This window comes from Zonotrichia albicollis, chromosome 4 (assembly GCF_047830755.1).
Source record: "Zonotrichia albicollis isolate bZonAlb1 chromosome 4, bZonAlb1.hap1, whole genome shotgun sequence".
Taxonomy (NCBI): domain Eukaryota; kingdom Metazoa; phylum Chordata; class Aves; order Passeriformes; family Passerellidae; genus Zonotrichia; species Zonotrichia albicollis.
The window spans coordinates 12,940,467-12,956,892 of NC_133822.1; the positions used below are offsets into that span (position 1 = coordinate 12,940,467).

Here is a 16,426-nt window from a genome sequence, read left to right on the forward strand (position 1 = left end):
GAATTAAGCACTTACTACAATTAAAGTAATTAAACCAAAGGAAGTTTAACAGCTAACTCCACCTGGATAACAGCCAGCAATTAAAAAGTCAATATATTGAATAACCACTCCACCCAGGCATTTATAGCTAATTGTTCTGGCTTTTTCCTCTAAATACATTTCAAATGAAATTTCAGGCCTTTCTGGTTTTCATTAAATTTGCTAAGAAGAGCCTGAGTAAAATTTGTGTGCTGCACAACATTGTGTCCTCCCCTCCACAATTCCAAAAAAATTTCTTTCTACAAGGACAGAAGGGGGGATGCAAGTCTGTGTCCCCTCTTAAGCAGCAACCAAACGAGGAAGGAAAGCCTTTGTGCCAATAAAGCTGCAAAGCAAACTCCATAATTCCATTCATAGCTGAAACTAGTTTAGAGTTGAAAGTCATTAAAACAGTGTTCTTCTTTGAGACAAATACCAGATCATTTGTTAAAGGAATTCTAGGAAACAGACTCCAGAAGATATCTAACATAAGGAAGTCAACTGATTTTACATCTTTATTATATTTTCCTACAAATATTTATTTTCCCTCTTTAGGCAGCAGCTTCCATCTCCATAAAAAGACAAGAAGCAGGAATTTTGCCATTTCTCTTTTAACACTGCTCTATAAAGCAATTATTCCATCAGGAGGTAAAATTAGAGATCCAGAACTACTTTAAAGGACAGGGTCCTTTACAACTGTTTTACTGGAGAAGTGGATCTGTCCAGCCACCTCTGATCCCCTTTGGTTATTGACATCTGAGCACAGGAGTGTTCAGCACGGCATGCTGGTGGGAACTGAAAGGAGTGGAAGAGAGAATTGCAGACAGCAAGTACCATTACAGCCTCTCACATGGTTTTTGTTGTTGTTTGGGGTTTCTTTTTTAATCTACTTCATATCAACTCTTCATGTTTTAACAAAGTTCAAGCAAGTGTGTGTGCCACTCAGCACATCAAATTCCAACCTGATACTCAACCTTCCTTCTCAACATCTGCATAAGCATCCCTCTAAACTTCACTTTCAAATGTATCAGATGAAAATATATGAAAACAAAGGCAACATTATAAAGTAGAATACTGGATACTGGCACACTGCATTTCCCACATTAAACAAAAATAGGAAGAACTAGTGTTACTCAGGCAAGTGAAAACCACAGGCATTTTTTTTCTCTCCCTTATGTCAGGAAAGCAGATTTAGAGTTTGTGAAATGTGTCCTGCAGAATTCATTGAAAGGCACATTTTCATTTACAACAAAATTATAACATATAATGATTACCAGAGACGCTAGACATGTATATGAATTAAAATCAACATAATTTGTGAATGAATTGAAGAAGGTAAGTTAATACTAGCAAACCTTCCTAGTTTTAAATTATTGAGTGCACCAGTGAATTCCAGCTTCAAAGAGTTTGGATTTACAAGTATTTGCATTTGAATTCTGTTTTATGTTAAATCTAATGTAAATCTAAAACAAATATAGGCTCTTGGCTATTCATGTATTTCCTTACAACTGCACATACCTGCAGGACATGGAAAAGAAGCCTTGCACCTAATCTAGCACCAAAGAAATTAAGCTCTAAAGGCAAGTAAAAGGAAGCAATAACCTTCCAGAGATAAGATCAGGTTGGAACCTGAATAATTTAAATAAACACAAAACTTGCTCAAGGAAGGTCTCCCTCAATAATCAGCTGTCCCAGGGCTCCTCCCGGCCTTGGCTGGAGCTGCTCTGCCAACAGGAATGCCCTGACCAACTCCAGTGCCCATTTACTGCCCTCCCACTGCGCCTGAGCCTTATCCCTCACAGGTGCAAGTTCTGCACCATCCTTGGGAGAAAGTTTAAAGTACAAAACACAGGAGTCAAAAAAGGTCCCATTTTTAAGTACACAATTGTAAGAAATGCTACTAAAATCTCTTCAAGACTTAACACAAGACTCTTTGTGATAGTTTCAATCCATCAGTCTACCCTACAGTGGGCAATAAACTTCTCTTAAAGTAAACTACAGAACACAACATCCCAATTTCAAATTGACTTCACACAAAAAATTTAGTCTAATTTAATTTATGAAATACCTAATCCAAACTTGTACTCTATAGCATTTTTTATTTGTTATGGCTTGGAAGAAATAAATTAACAAAAAGTTAGATATCAAGCCTATTGTCTCATTTTGAAATGCAACTTTTATCACCAAGCATCAACACAACCTTGGTACAGGAAACTTGTCAGTAATATTTACAGATATTAAAAACTGTGGTATAACCTATCTGTAGCTGAGTTAGATAAAGCAGTAGATGTCACTTTATACACAGATGTCATTTTTAAATCGTGCACCCCAGGTCTACTCAATGCCAAGATTTTATCCAGTCTATCCAACTCAGCTACCTCTAAAATTCTGAAGACCCCACACCTCAATAAATACCAAGTAAAGAAGATAAAATAGATTCTGCTCATTTATGCCTTTGCAGAATTAGCAACCATTCTTCAAGCAACTATAAAAATTTTAAGAATATAAGGAATTAAAGGCAACTGAAAACTGCAGCCACTCTTTCACAACAGAGAAGCAGGTGTTTAACATCCTAAATTAACAGGGTATAATAAACTTTCAAATAGGTTTTCTTGAAAAAAAATTTCCTCATAAGTAATCATTTAAAAAAAAATGATTACTTATATGTGACTTGGCATGGGAAATTACAATTATACATTTGGTAAACTTGACAAAGCCAGCTCTTGACGGAAAGATTAAATAAATTTGAGATCCTTTTTAAGGGCAGACTCATAACATTTTCTGGGTTTAAAAGATATGTGCATCTCTTGCCATTATCTAAAAATAACTGCACTTACTCTTGCCCAATCAAATACGTCAGGAAGCATTTGATCAAATTTCTTCATACATGTGAAATCTGGCACCTGTACAGCTTGGCTGTATAACAGCAAAAGCAATTAGCTTAAGTGAAAAGTTAAGCCATTGAAAACACAGCAATATTTAGTTCAAAGAACAGTGGAAAGGGCTTTAGCGCTGCTCAATGTTTCTTCCTGGTGCCTTTCTCATAGTGAGCCACGTGTGCATCAAGACTGAATTTGAGCTTTGTGAATGACACTGATATTCACTTTAAGCTAATGTAGTGATGCTATCAACCTGTAGCCCAATACTCACAAGGCCCTTCTGATTCTAATGGAATTGATCAATATTTCAAGAGGCATTTATAATTTATGAGCACGCAGACTAGCAAAGATTATAATCCTAAGAATACATAGTATTTCCTCTTGGATCTTAAAACTTTAATGTTTATCAATAATGAAACTTGTGTGCTAAACTTTGCTCTTTAAAAGCTCTGAACACATTTACAAGTCACATCACAATAGTAGTACAAATCCAGAATATGTAAGATCTAGAGTTCAGTAAATAAATAACAAAGTTGTTTCCTTGGAGTGTCTGACACCTTGTTAAAATATTTAGTACTAAAATATTAGCTAAATATTTAAGAAGTTAATAAGTTTTAATTATGTTGGACTGTGGAAGTTAATATGCTTTATTAACTTCTACAGTCCAACATAAAATAACTATGATTTTCTGTATCAGTTTTAGTATTAAGATATCCATATATAAATAATTTCTATGTGGGCAGTATTATTAATTTTTGCAATCTGTCTCATTTTATCAAAACTTAGAACAGGATTATTAGAAGTTATTTTGAACTGTTTATTTCTTACATGAACTGATACCCATTGCAGTAAAGGTAATACTCTAACAGCTCAGCAGTATAATTATCTCTGTTGGAGTGTATTTCTAGTCTTGGGATGGGGTTTTTTCTGGATATTTTTCATTTGCAAGGGTGGCAGGTTTTCTTCAACTTGTTTATGGTGGATATGTGGACTGGACAAGCTAAACTAAAACAAACTTAACTGATAAACCACAGATAGAAATTACTATAGAACAGCTGTACACTGTCTGTTAACAGCAAAGAGTTTAGTAACTTTCAGTCAAATGGAGAAGGACAGTGAAAGGATTAAGGTTCTATATCCTAAGGAACAGAATTTATAACTGCTGAATTATTACTTCTGATTTTAAAATATCCCAATACCCCTCCCTTCTTCTTGTCTGGTGCCAGAGGGAGAGCTGAAATCAGCTATTTAGAGTAAAACTAAGCAATCAATTCAAACTTTAATAAGAGTTATTTATTACTAACTATTTGAATTGCCAACTAATGACCCACTTAAATTCTTTCAATAACTGCAACAGCACTGTATTTACAGCCATTTCACTGAACAATAATTTTGCTAAGGCTTACTTTAGAGATACCATCCCTTTTAGAGTCCAATAAAAGCTAATTAAACATTTATCAACTACATACTAATGGTTTTTTTCTGAATTATTCTTTACAGATTAATTCTTCTTAAGATCTGTCAGCCATACTTATTTATTGTCCTGAGTAATACTTTACAAATTCTGAGGTATCTACGAAAACCACAAAACATTTCTTTTCATCACACAATTAAACATAAAGAAAAATTATACACAGAAGAACAGCTGGAAACCAGGTTTGTAGGTTAAACTAAATGAGAGCAGAGGAATAACCAAAGGTAGACACAGCACCCAGGTGCTGTCTGAGGTGAGCTGGCCAAGAGCAATCCCTTTCCTGGGTCCATGCTACACTACTGCCAACAACACTCAGCTATACTCCACGTGTTAAGGATTTAACTCTGAAACATTTTATTTTTTTAATGATAATGGAGTTGCACAAAACAAAACAGCCTCAAGATGTAACTGGGAAAAGAAAATCCCTTTTGACAGGCTCATTATTCAGTATAATTCCCTGAAGACCTCTGAAAATCTAGTGAACTCTCCTGGTGTTGCAACTAGGATTTTAGAATAGCATTGCCCTGATGTCCCTGATCATTTCCACTTCCCATAGCATGCTTTCCTTTTTGCCCCTGCATTTGTCTGGGTGGCTAAAATATCAATCAGATTACATAGGAAGAGAAAAGAAAATGTTAGGCCATAATTTCCAATTAAACAATTTAAGAACCAGAGAACCCTTCTCAAGACAGATTTCATCTCGTTGTCCCTCTGCCATTAGGGTAGGGTCATCTCCTTGTAGACTCACAGTCTTACTTTTAGCTGGATGAGTTTCCTGACCAAATTCAGTAAACAAATGTATGGAAGTCTGTGGGAAGACAAAGCAGGAATGGGAGCCTACAGGCAGGCAAAATGCAAGCCTGCTTCATTCAGCCACAGCCCCTGCTGGAGCTCTCTTTTGCATCAGATTCAGAAACCAGTTTTGTCTCACCAAACAAGGCACTGAAGGTAAATCCCCACTAGGTCAGGCAACTGCTTGAGTACCACATGTGGAAGGAAACTCTATCTGAACACACATTTTCTTCCTCCATGCTCTGATAAATGCCAGCTCCAACACTAGTCAAGTTTCAGCACTTGAAGTCAGATGTTTTCAAATCAATGCAGTTTCAGCATCCAAAGTTTTAGCTAAAGTAGCCATACAGCCTGTCCATTTGGCAAAACCTGTCTTTGTGTCAGGGTGAATAATGCATCATGAGAATTCAGTGCCAAACAGGAAATCAGCTGGTTTCAAGGTAGGATATAATCATCATTTAACTCCTCCTTTATTAACTTAACACAGGAACCAAGGCAGGAAAGTTAAAGCACTGACAGAGTTAAACGTGGGCAGGGATCTCAAGGGCAACACAACAAGCTTCTACAGGTTTGTTGATGACAGAAAGAATGCTAGGAAAACTGTGGGCCCTCTGTGGAGAGAAACAGGAGAGCTGGTTACCAGGGACATGGAGAAGTTTGAGGTACTCAGATATTTTTGCCTTGGCCTTCACTAGCAAGTGCTCAAGTTGAAACCTGCTTTAGTGGAAGATATCCCTGTCCATGGCTGGGGGTTGGAAAATAATGAATTTTCAGGTCCCTTCCAACCCAGGCCATTCCATGAATCTAAATAGGCAAGTATAATCTTGGACTGATGAGGTGTAAAACACTGAATTTTAAGATCTTAAAGCAATGCCATTAGAACTCCAATTTTGCCCTTTAAAGCCATGAGAGAGAAAACATCTCATTTGTTTTACTGTGCCCTTTAACAGATGTACCCAAGGGACACCCAGGGCAGCAGAAAGTTGCATTGGCAAAGTCAAATGATATGCAATCAGGTGCAGGATTCAGCCTCAATTCAATAAGTTTCATTCTGCCTTCCCCAACAACCATCCTCAAGAGAAGGAGCAACATAATTGTACAAATTTGTTGGTAATATTGCAGGAGAAGGAGTTTCCCATTTTAGCAGCAAGGCTTCTGTAAGGATTGAAAATCAGAAAGTTCTTAAGGTAAATTTACATATCTTCTCCAAACGGGAAATCACACCAAAATTCCCTCTATTATTACCTGTAAAGCTTGAAAGTATTTTAAGAAATTAATGCAAAAAGTTACAAGCAATAGAAGCAGTATTTTAAATTATTCATAACTTTATTATTTTTAACATCAATTACTGTCACTCAGGCAATACTTCAAGTACATATATAGTATCAGTATTATACAAAAGTTATGCCACCAGATACTGAAATTGTTTTCAACAAATGTGGGGTGTCAGATTTTTTTCACAGCGAACACTGTGATGGCTTCCTCCACAAAATACTCAATTACCAAGCTGAAGCAATTTCAGTATTGTGGTACATCCACATAATCCTAAGGATATTAACCAAGTGATGCATCTGTGTGAGAAGCTGTCTGGAACCCTTCCAGAGAGCCATGCAGACACTCCTGCCACTCCCTTTTATTGCAAGAAGCAGGGCAGCTCCAAGGGCTGAAAACAAGGCAGGCCAACCCTTTGTCACACATAGCACTGTACTCCCCAGTGCACCAAGAAATACAGCAGACGTTTCCTTTATTTTAATTTCTACTGAGTCAACCTGTATCTAGCCTACTGAGTCAACCTATTTTATGCCTTGAAAAAGTATTTGTACTGGCTGGGAAAGGCACTGGAAGCACTAAAACTCTGTCCTTGCAACCTTGCATCTCAAATAACAAGCTGTTGTAATACCACACTGAAATCTTACAATCAAACTTAAAATAATTCAGAATGGATTACTGTATTTTTATGAGACAGTAATCAGGAGCTCCAATACACTAAAAGCAGAGTAAATCCATTGTCAAAACAGAAAAACATGTTTACATAATAAAAGGTCTGACCTTTTAAACAATTAAGGGTATTACTAAATCATCCTGGTGTAAGGAGCTCAATTTCAGACAATAGTATGAGTCATGAGTAAACTTGCTGTTTGCAAAACTTGCCTTAAGTAGGGCTGGAAGAGCTCAATTGCTTAACTATTTCCATTGAGGAGATATAAAAATGTCTCTTGAGAAACCAACAGACCTGGGAAACTCAGTGGAGAGACACATGAAATAAATATATTTAAAAATACATTAAAACTGAAAACTAAGAAAGACAAGGAGTAAGTTATCTGCTCAGTATTTCTTACACAGCCCCAACCTACTCAAATGCTTCTTAGTCATCTATAACTAGAAATACCAGAAGTGAACTTTCTTTTCAAGGCATTCATACACCAATTTATTAATCTGAAAACACCTCTCCAAAACAACAGTTTATTTTTTTCTCATTTCATCAGAGAGGTGAGTAATACCAGTTTGATCAATACTGCAACCCTGGGTCTCTCTTGCCCTGGAAACAAACTTCCACTGCTGGAATGTGCTACATTTTGATCCCTCCCCACTTTCAATTCCAGTTACAGGTGTAATGAGTCAGCAGATCGAACCAGTGAGACAACTCTGACAACTACAATAAAAACTGAAATTGAAATTTAAAACTGGAAGCAAGCAGCAGGTCTTGCAGTTCAGTATCTTGACGTCATAAGCAAGGACCAAAAAAGAAAGTCTGGTATCAACTGAATACTAGCACAACTCTTTCTGTTCCCCAAATTGAAATCTTTGGTTTAAACAACAAATTCATGGGTAAAAAAATACTGTGCCATGTAAGAGATTTAAACAAATACATAAGCAAAACCACGGGTAAAGGTGAAAGAGTCAGGATATTCCCAGGAACAGATAGCACACACCATACTACAAAGATAGAAAACTCTTTGGGGTTACCAGCCAGATCCAGGAGAACCCTGAATTTGTGGAACCTAAGAAATTACAGTCTAATTCACATGAACATCTGCAACTTTTCTGCAATACAGCCTCAAAACATTACACTTCCTCATACTAAAGCAACATAACTTGCTCATTTGGCAGATCCCAGACCACGTGAGGATTGCAATTAAATTTTGTTCACACCAGGGAGAAGACCAACATCTGGTTTACACATGATCTTATCCCTCTTGTAACAAACCCACCTCACCACAACTCCTTGCCATAAAGGCACTGTGCAATTCCTGGCCAAGCACATCTCTGTAAAAGCCTACAGAGATTCACCACAGAAATGCTGGTTTTACTATGAACCAAGAAAATGGAGATGTGTGTGAAATCACTGGAAAAAAAACGACAGAACAAGGGTTAAAAGAATGACCTGTACTGATAACAAGTAATCCTGTTAGGAGCAATGTTCTGGGAAAAGTAAAACTGATGAATAGCTGGTTTATATCAAGATCAGAAGGCCTGCCCTCCGTAAAATCACACCTCAGTGACTCATCCTGTCTTCCCAACATCAGGAGGATGGAAAGTTGGAGCATATCAAACGTACCATTCCTTTTACTGCATGACCAACAGGAAACACAAATGTATTTGAAAAAAAAACCCAAAACCAACCAGATAACAAACATGAACTTCACTTAAGATTTACAGAGACTGCAGGCTCTTTCTTGCATCAAAGGACCATCTATATGTAAAGCTGAATATCACGAAAGATCTGTCCAAAGGATAGTGCATCATCACCAACAAAAACAACCTCAGAGACATGATGAGCATCTGACACCCAGCATCTCTTGCACTGCACAAAGGGATCCTGGCCAGACCAAATACAAACACTGCTTGCTGTTTGGAAATCAGTACTCTGGTATCTCTGTACAATTAGTGAATTAAGTGTATGAGAAAATGAGTGGAAGCAGGTAAAATCAACATCACTTTCCTCTTCCATGACAGCCTGCACTGAATTTCATTACATTAGATCTTTTACAAGTCATCTTCCAAATCAGCGTAAATGGTAAAAAATAAAAAAAAAAAATCAAAAATTCATAATTAAACTGTGAATTATTTTCAAGTTTTTAATGCATAATTGAATGATTGGTATAAATTAAGTCAGCAAAATCAATTTTTCTGCTCTTTAATTTTTCTGCTCTTTGTACATTTAATTCACTGTTGTAAAGACCTCAACAAAGCAGACCTGTATTACCTTATTTCTAGCAAGTAACTGTTGCTTTGCTAGAAGCTAACCAGAATTTCTGTTTTGAAGACCACTGTATTATTTGCTTAAGGACAAGATGTTCCTTTTCCAAAAGACAGCTAGAGACCCAAGGAAAACACTAACAGAAACTAATTAAACCACAGAGAGCAAAGAGTCTCTCTTTTGGGTACGTATTATACAGGGGTTTTTCTTCTGGCAGAAAATTTGTTTCAATTCTTACTTTCTACTTAAATACAAGGATTCCGTTTGTGCTATAGAAACAACATTTGTCTGTACATTAATTAACACTCAACTGAGAATGCAAAATTTGGTTTTCTGCAGAGCACAAGTAATCAGGGCAGTAAGGAGTTTTCAGCTAGAAGACTAAGACTAAAAGCTATTGACTTAGGACTATAGACTTAGCTATAGACTAAAAGCTATTTCATGTCACTAAATACTTATTTACCTATGGAAGAAAAGTTTCAAGCTATTCATTCTCATACAATGCTAACAAGTAATGCATAAGTATTTTATATTTGTTATATTAACACATAAACACAATAGGCCATCATAAAAACAAATAGAAATCTTACCTTTTTCTGGTACCATACTATAGCATCAGTTACTTTGGACGCCATTTATTCCACTGAATTCACAGAGTCATTTTAGGCTGTTAACAGAAAGAGACAGAACTTTACTTCCACTTCCCTACGAAGGCCAAGCAGAGAGTGCAGAAACACTCCCGTTACCTGCAAATCACTGAACAGCTGTATTTACTTTACACATTGCCTCATCTCTGTTTCACTAAGAGTTTGGGCTTTCTCCTCTGGGCAAACAACAAAAAAAAAAAAAAAACTACAAATCTGCTGCTACAGGACATCAAAAGCCCCAGTTTTGTCCTTCCTTCCCAGTAAAACACACAGGCTGCACAGAGGTGATCTGTCATTGTCTCACAGGAACCTCACAAGTGCTTTACTACGTGCAGTCTTTTTTTTTTTTCCTGATAAACATTGCAACCTGATTTACTGCAACCTAATTTAACCTGAAAAATAAATATTTTTCCTGATAAATATTGGGTTATTAGCCCAACACAGTACTCTGAGGTCCAGTAATAATTATAAAATGCAAGAAAAAAATCATACAGACTACTAGAAATACTTGGAGAACAAAACAATATCAGTGCTAGAACTTCACTGATCATAACTAGCACTCTCATGAAAACAGTAGAGCAAAACTAAGTCAAAAGGAGGAAACCAAGAAAGAATGGTATGGTTATTTTAGTGGTAACAAATAGCAATAGCATTAATTAATGTTTGATGCCACTGTAATCAGCAACCAGCATGAAAAAAAGACCAAAACCCAACCTTTCAGCTTATGTAAAATATTTGTATCTTGAAACTAATTTTCACAGTCTTCCTTCATGTAGTCAGTCAGCCAGAGCTCATTAAGAGAGGGAAAAAAGAAAAAGAAAAACATAAAAAGCCTTGAGGTATATCTGTGCCTCTCCTGTACTGGGAAGCCCAGAACTGGAGCCAGCACCCCAAGTGTGGCCTCACTGATGGCAAGGACATGGTTCAGGATGTCATAAGGAGGGCAGTGACTTAGTCCCCAAACACCAAACTACACATCAAGCATTTTCCAAGATCCATCCTGAGTAAAAATATTACACTTGTCAGTATCAATAATATTACACCTTTTATTTCTTCATTAAAAGGAAGCAAGAATGATTAACCTGTAGGGAGTTTATGTAATAAAAGATTATGTGGGATCTACTTCTTGATTTAAAGGCATTTGTTTACAGCTTTTACACAGATAAGAAAAGCAAAGAAAAATGCAACATTCAACAAATGGGATAGAAACCAAAACTGTACGATAGATTCAAATGAGTGTCTTTATGAAAGACCTAAGCATTAGAGCAACTCATGACACTTTATTGTACATTATTCATCACCAAAAAATTCAGGGTTTGGGTTGTTTTTTCTTTAAAGCAGTTATTAACCATATGAAGTTAATCAAGGGAAAGTGCCACATTCTGCACCTGGGACAACCCTGGCTGTGTGTAAAGACTGGGGAACAAAGGGCTGGAGAGAAGCTGCAGGACCTGGGGTCCTGGTTCATGGAACAGGAGCCAGCAGTGCCCGGGCAGCCAGGAGGGCCAGCCCTGTGCTGGTGACATCAGGCACCGCATCCAAGGGAGGGGACTGTCCTGCTCTGCTCTGCACTGGGGCAGCATCACCTCCAGTGCTGGGGCAGTTTTGGGCACCACAACACAAAAAGACATCCAGCTGTAAAACTGCATCCAGTGGAGAGCCACAGAGATGGGGCTGCCCTGTGCAAGGCCAGGGAGATGGACTTGATAATCCTTATGGCTCGCCTCCAACTCAGTACGATTCTATTTTTTTAAAAAATGACCCTCCAAAAGACTCAGTTCTGCACTGACATTTGTTTGTTCATTCTTCTCTGACTATATCTTTTAAGTAGTGCACTGTATAAAAAAGAAGTATGTCCATTAGACATACTCCTGTTTTATACAGTGCATTACTTAAAAGATACAAATAATACTGCCTTTAGTTTGGACATGCACCATATACACTATAGTACAAACCTTCAACAAATGGATTGATATTATATCAGTGCTTGAGGGTTTCTAAGAGACCTCATGCCACACATGTTCATGTTTCCCAAATGGACCCATCTTTAAGATTTCTAACAGTGCAACTCCTGTATCTTCTATGCAACTTCAGATAAAACTACGACTCAAGAGATAGAAATGTGTCAGAGAGCTTAGACAGTCATTGAAAATTCCAGAAATGTCAGAACACTGATAATTAGTGCAACTGAGCAAGCAAACACCTCAATTTTTCCACTGTTGAAAATATCATGTAAGTCACATCAAGTCAGTTAAAGCTGGCAGTCATGCCTCTGTCAACATCTGTGATTGTTTCTGATCTATTTGCTTCTGATAACAGAGTCTGTTTTCCTAAGAGCAACTATCAATTATTAAGAATCCATTGGCACAATAAATATAAAAATACTATCACATAAAGAAAGAAGTCCAAGAGAGACTGCTATAACCTGATATACCACATGAACTGGTCACCTTTCTATTCTCACCCAGACAAAGCTTACAACAGGACTTACTTTCTTATTGGAAAACCTCTTCAATTAAACTTGACTTTAATAATCCTTTGCTCCATTGGACTCAACGTGACATAAAACCCTTCCCCACACACACCATCCACATCACACAGGCACAGTGACAGCAGTGACGGGTGTCAGCTCAGGAAGGGGCACACAGATATTGATCACACTTGGGGTGCAGTGCAGGAAGGGGCCACACAGATACTGATCACATTTACACCTTCTCTGCCTTCATGATCTCATCTTGGAGGACCTTTAACTCCTTCTCATTTCTCTTAAACAACACTCCTCTTAAATCCTATGTACCCAACCTCCTACCAGCCTGATCACAGGATGAGACAAAGGCTGGAACAACTCATTATCAGCAGTAAAGAACTGCTGAACCTGGACAGAAACCTTTCCCTCAAGAGCTACATTAACTTCCTTCCCTCAACAACTACATTAACTTCCTTCCCTCAGCAGCTACATTAATGTCCTTCTCCAAGGCCAATTATTTTTCAGGAAACCAAACATTAACTCATTAATCCAAGACCTTGAACTGTGTTGAATATGGCTAAAAGTGGATCAGCCATTTTAAAGGCAGTAACCTTTGTTTGCAGTAGCTTTTTAATTCACTCAAAAATCCTTTGCCTCAAGAAAAACTACCTCACAAAACTATAAACCAAATACAAAGAAGTAGCTTTATTTGATTTCTGTCAACAAACCTGTTATTTAGATTATCCATGGTTCTCATATTTTTAAGAAACTCTGCATTAAATCCTCCATAAATCTATTCTGGTGGCATTTAAAGCTTATTAGCATACATATTTGCATAAACAAATGCAAAGATTATGCTTACAAAAGTAAATATGACAAAATCATGGGATTGATGTCTCAAAACAGAATTTGGTGTGCTAACTAAAAATACCTCTACTAGGAAACATCACATGCTTTCTTCAAAAGCTACGCAGCCATTTCTGAGACAGCACAATAATGAAAGGTGAAAAAGTTTAATTATTTCTCTGCTTCTGCTTGCAGCTGGGATTTGTCTGTGGTTTGGTTTTTAGTTTGTCTTTAGGTTTTGGGGGGTTTAATGAGACATTATGAGTTTAATAGACTCAGTCTGAAGACAGCTTATCTGGGTGAGGGATGGATGGAAACAACTCAAGGCACTTCAGCTGCAGCCCTGGCTCTGACTGAACACCTTAAACTGAAGCTTACCGAATACCTTAAACTGGAGACTAAGTATTTTAGCAATTTCATTGGGAATATGAATGAATTCATTTCTAAAATGAATATGCAGCAACTCTGCATATTCATTACAACTTACCCCGCCCGGCATTTGTGTTTCCAGCTGACATTGATCCTGAGGTCAGCCTGGCTCTAAAGCACACCAGGATCAGCTGGGTAAAAGTGAAAACAGCCGACAGACCAACACAAGCAGACAGAGCAGTGCCTGTTCTCCTGCCTGGTTCTCCCCTCATCCCCTCTGGACCCAGCCTTCTGCTCCATGTTCCCTGTCAAATACCTGCATCTAGGATAGCACCAGCTTCAGCACTCAGCTGTACAATGTCCTCTGCAGAGTAACTACAGCAAGATTAAGTTAATCTTAACTAACTGAAGACTTCAGAGCAACACAAAAAAAACACTCCAAACTTCAAAGATTAGACAGAGCATCCATATATAAAAGCTTTATCACAACCTCTCTGTAACAGTCAACAGAGCTTTTGTTACATTTCCATCAAACAGTTAGTGCTATGAATAACTAGCAGTATATTTTAATCAAAGCTTCATTACTTTCTTAAAGCTTAATAGAGAGGACTACCTAGTTTTGGTGATCCCTATTCAAAGGTGGGGTTGCTTAGCTATTTCCCAGTTCAGGGCATAATCATATTACACAATACACCTTGCAATACAAGTAACAGTTTCTCAAAAGCCACAGAAATTTATATTTAGATGCCTTCAGGTAGCTAAGAGCTCAAGCCCCACAGTACTGCAGTGCTTACTGAGTAAGACAGGATTTAAATAAATTCAAAGTACATTTAGAAATTTTACTCATATCCACAGGGCTTTGGTGACCCTAGTCAGACATAAATGTATATAATCCTAAATGACAGTCTAAAGCAATCTGAACTGACAGAAGTTAAAAATAAAATTGTGCTCTTCCATAGTGACAAAGAAAAAAACAGCCTTTTTTAAGAATATACAAGTCTAAGCAGTGTCAACTAGCAAAAGGACATAATTAAAAATACAGCACAAGCAAGGATGCACAGGCAAAGAGTTGCTGTCCTTGCCTGTAAACACTGTGAATCACTCAGGATTTCAAGGAACCTGTTCTCTTTATAGCAATCCCATCCTGAGTGGTCAGGATACCATGCAGCAGCTGAGTCAAGACCTGAGTGTCCTTCTCAACTGGTTATGATCTTAGGCTGATGATGCAATGAAGTTGCATGTTCACTATACATCATCAGAATTAAAACTGCAAAATTTAGTTTGGTTTTGTCTCAAATGTTTTTGAAAAGTCATTGATTTTTAGTACCTTCAGGAAATTAAAGGCAGTTTTTAAAAGGCTGTCATATAAAGCCATGAGAATACTCCAACCTGGTTTCTTCAACTGCTTTCCAAGCTAGAACTGTTTTACCATTATGTCAGATCCTCCAGATTGCAGTGTCACAATCACAGGTGTCTTTTCACTAAGATTCCCAGCATGTAGGGTAAGAAAAGACAATGAATCAGAACAGCAAAGACTATGGCCTAAACTACTAATTTAATTGCAACATTTGTATCACACAAACTCTCTTAAAGCATTACACTTGTTCACGCACAGCTAGAAAACAATGATTTAAAAAATTAAAGGAAAAACCCTTCACTTTCTAGGTTCAACATCAAAATACAAATTTTCATTAAATTGCTGACACTATTTGATACTTTAAATGAGCCCAATAAACAGCTCAGTCACATTGGGCATCTGCTGTTGACTGAAAAGCTGCTTCTGCCATGACATAACAAACCAAGGGAGGCATCCCTGTAATGCAGACATAGCACTAAACTTACCAGGAGTTATCCTTCCTCCACTTAAACCCAGGGGAGCTCTGCCACTGCCACAAACAACAGGATGAAAGCCTTAAAGCAATGCTCCAAAAGATCCATTATTTTTCATGTGCATTACACACAAACCATTAAACCTACATCTCCTTTTTGAAAGGAAACATCAAATACAAAGCAATGCACTCGCTGTTCTTTTTAAGGACTTTATCTATGCATCAGTGTTCTCAAAACAGCATTCAGAATTGCAAATTGTATACCAGTAAACAAGAAACTTGTCACTCCTAGGTTCACACCTTTCAGTGGAGGTTTGATCATGTTCCTTCCAGCTACCCTTAAGAAAACCGACAGCAGTCAAAACCAAAGGAAAAAAGTCAAGAAAACCCCAGATGCTGCTAAGTTAAGGACAACATCCAGCAACCAGCATGAAAAGTTCTCTTCCTGCCATGATGGCTGAGCCCCCTCAAGTTGTCTTGCAACCCAAGGTCATATCAGTTTGTAAATAAAAAGGAATTAACATACTTCCTTTCCCCAAGGAAGACCAAAACTCTGCTAAAACTGCCTACCAGCATTCCTAGGATGCTGCTCATGAGCGTTAATTTTCAGACTCTGCCCCTTCACTCCATCTCAAAAAAACCTCAAAACTCCACAAAAAAACCCTGAAAATCCAAAATGCAATCATCCCCAAACAACTGATTAAAAAAATTTACATCCCTAAATGCTTATTTTGGGAGGCTTTTGTTTGAGAAGGCCTCTCTCATCAGGCCAACAGCAGCCACAATAAGACATGAATCAGACCCTGTGCTGGCTGCTGGCTATCACACCCTGCCCTTGCACACAGATGTACCAAAAATGCCATCATTTTGGCATTTTTGGCATCATATATGGCAAAAATGCCAT

General features: G+C 37.6%; 1 protein-coding gene across 3 annotated transcripts in view; it reads right to left on the reverse strand.

Moving 5' to 3' along the window:
- Positions 1-16,426, reverse strand: part of PHTF2 (putative homeodomain transcription factor 2) — a 62,575-nt gene that overhangs the window by 38,159 nt on the left and 7,990 nt on the right. For all 3 annotated transcript variants that reach the window (XM_074538817.1, XM_074538818.1, XM_074538816.1), the window contains exon 2: positions 9,955-10,031. In XM_074538817.1, coding sequence (XP_074394918.1) covers positions 9,955-9,999 — 45 coding nt within the window. In that variant the 5' untranslated portion in view covers positions 10,000-10,031. The remainder of the gene's footprint in view (positions 1-9,954; positions 10,032-16,426) is intronic.